General features: G+C 40.8%; 1 protein-coding gene across 1 annotated transcript in view; it reads right to left on the bottom strand.

Annotated features, from left to right (window-relative positions):
• Positions 1-335: 335 nt before the first annotated feature.
• Positions 336-7438, bottom strand: part of LOC142661387 (nicotinamide N-methyltransferase-like) — a 56721-nt gene continuing 49618 nt past the window's right edge. The window contains exons 2-3 of the mRNA XM_075838767.1: positions 3772-3979; positions 336-765 (exon numbers count right to left, since the gene is read on the bottom strand). Of these exons, the coding sequence (XP_075694882.1) occupies positions 336-765; positions 3772-3979 (638 nt within the window). The remainder of the gene's footprint in view (positions 766-3771; positions 3980-7438) is intronic.

Here is a 7438-nt window from a genome sequence, read left to right as displayed (position 1 = left end):
GGCAGTCATTGCCTGCAAAGGATTCTCTACAAAGTATTAAGAAAACATTTTATTTATGGTAATGTTAATTTGTCCAATTACTTTTGAGCCCCTGAAATGAGGAGACTGTGTAGAAAAATGGTTGCAATTCTTAAACTTTTCACAGGATATTTTTGTTTAACCCCTTGAATTAAACCTGAAAGTCTACACTTGAATTGCATCTCAGTTGTTTCATTTCAAATTCAATGTGGTGACATGCAGAGCCCAAATCATGAGGATTGTGTCACTGTCCAAATAATTCTGGACCTAACTGTATACTATTATTTCCAATAAATTGTGGCGGAAGAATTTGGCCCTTACTGTGGTTTACGGGCATGAATATAATATATACAGTCATAATCAGCAACATCCATCCTTGATTTATCAGTACGCGGAGCATACACAGCTCTTTCAATTTGATAACCGGCTTCTTTAAAAGCCAGTTCCAGCTCATCTTTTCTTGTGGTCATTGGTCTAAAATACTTTTCACCAACGTGGTAAAAAGTAGCATTCAGTGCACTTATAATCAAAAGGTGACCTCCAGGTTTAATCAAGTCCTTAAAATTTTTAATAACATTACAGTATGACTTTATGTCTTTACAGGCGGATTCAAGACAGAGACAAGACAGGAGACAATCAACTGGTGGCAGAACGACAGGGTCATAAGGGTTTCTTTTCAAAGCATCACATTTCAGGACTTCTGTCACCTTACTGCGAAGTTTCTCAGCCTTTTCCTCATATTTTTCCCTTTAAACATACAAGAATAAAAGAATTATCTTATTTGTATCTTATTGAAATTTCTATATAGCTGATACCATAACAAAATACCAAATTGAAAGGGGTTGTCTGCAACCGTATTAGGGCACATGAACATAATAGCGGGGGGTCCACTTCTCAGGAGTCCGAACGCAGAGCTGCTTCTGTAAGGGTATGTTCACACGCTTAATAATAAAAACGGCTAAAAATACAGGGCTGTGAATCCTTGAAAAAAATATTGGCTTCCTGAGGAACCCCTACTACTGTTATAGTGACAGCAATGGTTGCCGCTCTTCTGTCATCACAGTTAAAGTGAAATTCCAATTGAGATCCAACAAATTATATTTAACCCACTACCTCATAAATTATGATGATCTAAGCACCAATTATATAAGCACCAATTATGTCAATTTACATTTAAAGAGGTTTTCCCATCAGGGACATTTATGACATATCCACAGGATATGCCATAAATGTCAGAGAGATGCGGGTCCCACCTCTTGGACCCGCACCTAAAGACTAAAACGGGGGCCCCTAAACCCCATTCTACTTTTCTATGTTCCCGCTGAGACTTCTGATTTCCAACCATGTAAGAAGAAAACAGTGTATCTCGCTGAGCTACGCTGTTTCTGTAACTCCCATGGAAGCTCATCTGTTAGGAAACATCTGTTCCCTTAAAGATCACCATGACTACTAGTCTAGCTTCTGGGCAGTTCTAGTTTTCCTTGTTGAGCCTATCCCACTTCTCTGTTTTTCTCCTGTCAGGTGTAAAGGTGGAGTACTTATACAGTGAAGGAAATAAGTATTTGATCCCTTGCTGATTTTGTAAGTTTGCCCACTGTCAAAGTCATGAACAGTCTAGAATTTATAGGCTAGGTTAATTTTACCAGTCAGAGATAGATTATCTAAAAAAAAAAAAATTGAAAATCACATAGTCAAAATGATAAATATTTATTTGCATTGTGCACAGAGAAATAAGTATTTGATCCCTTTGGCAAACAAGACTTAATATTTGGTGGCAAATCCCTTGTTGGCAAGCACAGCAGTCAGACGTTTTTTGTAGTTGATGATGAGGTTTACACACATGTTAGATGGAATTTTGGCCCACGCCTCTTTGCAGATCATCTGTAAATCATAAAGATTTCGAGGCTGTCGCTTGGCAACTTGAATCTTCAGCTCCCTCCATAAGTTTTCGATGGGATTAAGGTCTGGAGACTGGCTAGGCCACTCCATGACCTTAATGTGCTTCTTTTTGAGCCACTCCTTTGTTGCCTTGGATGTATGTTTCGGGTCATTGTCGTGCTGGAAGACCCAGCCACGAGCCATTTTTAATGTCCTGGTGGAGGGAAGGAGGTTGTCACTCAGGATTTGACGGTACAGGGCTCCATCCATTCTCCCATTGACGCGGTGAAGTAGTCCTGTGCCCTTAGCAGAGAAAGACCCCCAAAACATAATGTTTCCACCTCCATGCTTGACAGTGGGGACGGTGTTCTTTGAGTCATAGGCAGCATTTCTCTTCCTCCAAACACAGCGAGTTGAGTTAATGCCAAAGAGCTCAATGTTAGTCTCATCTGACCACAGCACCTTCTCCCAATCACTCTCAGAATCATCAAGATGTTCATTTGCAAACTTCAGATGGGCCTGTACATGTGCCTTCTTGAGCAGGGGGACCTTGCGGGCACTGCAGGATTTTAATCCATTACGGCGTAATGTGTTACCAATGGTTTTCTTGGTGACTGTGGTCCCAGCTGCCTTGAGATCATTAACAAGTTCCCCCCGTGTAGTTTTCGGCAAACTTATAAAATCAGCAAGGGATCAAATACTTATTTCCTTCACTGTATCTGGCTTCCTCCCCTCTTTCTTTGCTTGTGAATTTCCTTGTCTTCAGGTGTTTTGATCAAGCTACTGACAATAATCTATACCTCTGACTTCTGGACCTTTTGGAAACTGACCTGGGCTTGTCTCTGTATAACCTCTTGTTTACTGATTTTGAATATCTGCTCCTGACTGGTTTTGACCTGTGCTATACTTGTTAACCACCTCCTTACTGATTTGGACTTTCTGTTTACCCTCTGGCCATCTTGTTACCTGTTCTGGCATTGCCTGCATTGCACCTCTTATCCAACACTGAACTCTGCTAAAACAACCTGGGTTCTATGCAGCAAAAATCATCCTGCCTTGCGGTCGGCTCTGGCGAAAACCATAAAGTAGCTTTAGACTCTGTTCATAAGAGTTGTGACGGATTTCAGGTTGCAGATTTATTTGCTCACACTCCCGTCAGTTTCCAGCAGGCTTTCGGGAATTGATCACCTAGCAATTCCATATACCATATGCCAATTCCACCCTGAGAATTGCTTAACCAGTGATTCCTTAACAGAATGGCAGTTACAGAAGCAGTGATCACCTGCTGTCGCCAGGGTAAGCCGCATCTAGCCACTGATTTCTTCTGTAATGCAATGTATCATTACATAGTGGCCATTGAAGGGAATGGCCATCCATGTGATGCATTGACAGACTGGGTCTCCAGAACAAGAGCGGCTCCTAGAACCAACTGTCCATTCTGGCTCAAAAATGTGTCTCGAGCGTGCATCTCCTTTTTACGACATCCGTATGATTTAATATGGCACATGAATAGAGATGATCTTTATGAGGCAACCATTTAAACTATTCAGAATTCCGACTTTTGAATTTAGAATTCTGACGACTAACTTTTACATTTTATTAGGGGCATATAGCTGCATGATAAACTTATCTGCAGAGGAAATCTGAGGTAGTTTGACACACCAACTCTTTTTCAGCAATGGCTCTAACTACTGCTCTGTCACTTGTTTGTGATTTTACTGCAGCTCTGTGTGATCAGATTAGCTGCTGTGTATTAACACTAGCCCTGCACAAAACACATTGCATAAAGAGATGAAATACCTTGCCAGATGTTATATATTTCCATACATTATTTGTAGTCATTTTAGTGTGGGTAAAGTTGAAAGCAATCAATACCTGTTTCCTTCCAGCTCACACACAAATTTGATTATGTGAGTCCAGTCAAAAGCATCTAGATCCTTCTTCAGCCATTTTTGGAATTCAGCACGGTTTTGCTCAAGTAAATCTGAGGCAATGATTTTATCAAACACTTCACAAGCAGAGAGGAGTTGATAAATGCTTGCTCCTGTGCCAACATCAAGTAGTGTATCTCCTCTAACTCCATCTTACAAAATAACAAAATATATAAAATACCAGATTAGAAAGGAATATTATTAGGAATACCAAATTACTGTCACAAACCATTCCTACATAGTTGTAAGGAATATTCGTAAAAAAAACGAAAAACCTGTTAAGGGCTTATTCACACGAACGTATAATACGTCCTTGCTACGCGCGTCGCACGGACCTATGTTAATGAATTGGGCCGTTCAGACTGTCAGTGAATTCCACGCAGCTTATGTGAGCTGCGTGAAACTCATGTCATGTCCTATATTTGGCCGTGTTTTGCGCTGCACGCACCCATTGAAGTCAATGGCTGCGTGCAAATCGCACTCAGCACACTTCTGGGTGCCGCGCGTGATTCGTGCAACAGCAGTAAAAACAATGAATGAAAACAGAAAAGCTCCACGTGCTTTTCTGTTTGTAAACATAAAACCAGAGTGTCATCATGATGCCGGCTGCGTGAAAATCACGCAGCCACGCACCATATGCTGATGACACACAGACCTTTTTGCGCGCGCAAAACACAGTGTTTTTTGCGCGCGCAAAACGCACACGCTCGTGTGAATCCGGCCTAAGCGTGGATAAAGATCTGACAGGGCATCTTTAACAGCTGATGGATTTTATTTCTATTAGCCAAAAAGTAGAAGATGGACATCAACGTTACCTTCAAGTCTTTTTTTTTAGGCAAATTGATACAACACCAGCAACGATGTTTCTGCTAAGTTTCTGTGTAAGCCAAAACATTATTACTGGTTGTGTACTACTTTGCCTTAATAAAAGACTTTAAGGTAATAGTAACGTCTTCTCTTTTTTGGTTACTGTGAGTTGATGGATTGGGACTAATCCAAGGACAGAATTTGCATCCGCATTTCTTTGGCTTATATTTCTATTGTCATTGTGCCGTTTGTTTTGATAATGTGTCTTCTGATTTGGGATCTTGAGGAGCATGTTTGTGTAGAAGTCATATTTTCATTTACATGAGAACATTCATATAGCAGTGTCTTTGGACGTGCAGCACAGGTGAGACTGTTATATGCAGCCAGTCCATATACAGATGTAGCAGAACTAAGTTTGGCATTTTGCATTGCTCATTGTAATATCACAATGTGTTATACGTTGTTTTCCACTGGGCTGCCAGTACACTTAATGAACAGAAGCGGGACCCTAATGAATAAGTTATACCTTTTAATCACTGTTTATGAGAAGAATTGCAGTTTCCCTTTGTTCAACTAGTTGAAAGCTGAAGTGTGAGAGCGTGCGCTCTCGCTCGCGCACACTCTCTTCTCTATCCTCGCTCTTGCTGTAACACTGTCCATATCTGATTGGACAGTGTCTCAGCCATAGTAACGCCCCTTTGCCAGTACACGCCCCATTGACAGTTCAAGGGGTTATTTAAATATCAGGCGCCAAATATAACGGCACCGATATCTAAATAAAGGAGGAGTGTAGAAAAAAAAGAGTAAAGTGCCCCAGGGTTTGTGCAGCCCTCCCCATTACATGCTGCACTCAGCTGCACATGTATGGGGAGGTGAAAGGTTCTCTTTAATGTGTCTCCCTCCATTGGCATTTTTCATCTACTCCACCCCGTGGGAGGATGCCATGATCTGTGTAGTGAATTCCTCTACATACTGACCAACAATTAGGCCTTATTTACACAAACGTGTTATACATCCGTGTGACGGCTGTTAAAACAACGGCCGTCCCATGGACCTATGTAATTTAACGGGGCCGTTCACATGGCTGTTGTTTCAACGGACAGTGTGAAGGGTCAGTGAGAAAATAGGACATGTCCTATTTTTTTGCACTTCACGCATCCCTCCATAGAAGTTAGTGTATGGGAGATGCGTGATAACGCAACCCGCAGCGTACAGCACGGATGCACCTTGGACGTAAAAACGGCAGTTTTTCCACATACGAGATGCGCAACGCTTGTGTGAATCCAGCCTTAGAGTCATATAATAGCCACATGTCAATAGATAACTTTATATAGTGATCAGGTTTATAGAGGAATGCAGGAAATACACAGATCATGTCCTCTCAGCATTTTACTTGCCCCATTTTATACTAGTAGCAGAAAAGAGGAGAAAAAATACCTCCTCAGCGCTTATTTTTTCTCCCTTTTCTCCTTGCTGAAATCTGTTCTGATGATACCAGAAGGTGATGCCCTGGAGACTGCAGCACCCATACTGACATGCTAATTGAGGCTGTTATGTCTTCACACAACCCAGCAAGGTATTGTTCTTTGACATCCGCTATTTATACATATTGCCCTATGATGCATTTTGCTTGTATTTTCTAGCTCTCTACCATTTGATACTTGGACTCTAGTGACATCATTATGTTATGGGTTTCCATAGCGCATTGAGTGTTGTGTTTTGCGGTCATAGCAACTGGGAACTAATCACTTCACTTCCTAGTCACCTTATTAATTTTTTTGTCATTGTAGAGCACCATTCATCTCAAGCCACCATTCAGTTTAGAACCTTCATCCTCGCTGCCCTGGATATGTTTATGGAAGACATAAAAATGTGTATTGAAAAGTGAAGCGTAAGGCTATGTTCACATGCTTACTAAAAAACATCTGAAAATACGGAGCTGTTTTCAAGGGAAAACAGCTCCTAATTTTCAGCTGTTTTTTAAGCAACTAGCTTTTTTACGCCCGTTTTTGGAGCTGTTTTTCTATTGAGTCAATGAAAAACAGCTCCAAAAATGTCTCAAGAAGTGACATGCACTTCTTCTTACGAGGCTTTTTTTACACAACCGTTTTTAAAAACAACCGCGTAAAAAACACCTGTCGATACTAAACGCCTTATTTCCCATTGAAATCAATGGGCAGATGTTTGGAGGCGTTCTGCTTCCAATTTTTCTGCCTTTTTAGGCCTCGAGGAAAATCCTATTAACACGTAGCTGAAAATGTTTGAGCGGAAATGCTTCAATAGAGCATGCTGCAGATTTTAAAATGGCTTTTAAATAATAAGTCCCGCATGGATTTTCTGTATTCATGCAGAACTGAATGTTTAGGCTAACTCTTTAGGGGTATAAGCATTGTGATAATTATTTGATAATGTAGTTAATGGAGTAGCTTTACCTGCAGTCCTAACATTACACTTTAAGGGTCAGTTTACACATTGTGTAAATACTGCGTTTTTTTCGCAACGGAATTTGTTGCGAAAAATTTGCAGCAAATACAGTAGCAGCAAAGTGGATGAGATACAACAAATCTTATTCACACGCTGCGTAAATACTGAGCGGAAAAAACGCTCAGAAATTGACCTGCAGTGCAGATTTTTACTCCACAGCATGTCAATTGTATTTGCGTAAACGCCGCTTATTTGTTTCGTGTTTTCCCCATTGGGGAGGTTAAACCCGCAATAAATAACAGTTCTTGCGTCTTTTTTGTGGCGGGTATGCTGCAATTTCACCACAAAAAACGCAACTCAGGAAAAAAATAATAAACTTG

The sequence above is a fragment of the Rhinoderma darwinii genome, chromosome 10, assembly GCF_050947455.1.
Source record: "Rhinoderma darwinii isolate aRhiDar2 chromosome 10, aRhiDar2.hap1, whole genome shotgun sequence".
Taxonomy (NCBI): domain Eukaryota; kingdom Metazoa; phylum Chordata; class Amphibia; order Anura; family Rhinodermatidae; genus Rhinoderma; species Rhinoderma darwinii.
The sequence above is the reverse complement of the archived record's forward strand: the minus strand, read 5'-3'. Positions and strand labels throughout refer to the sequence as shown.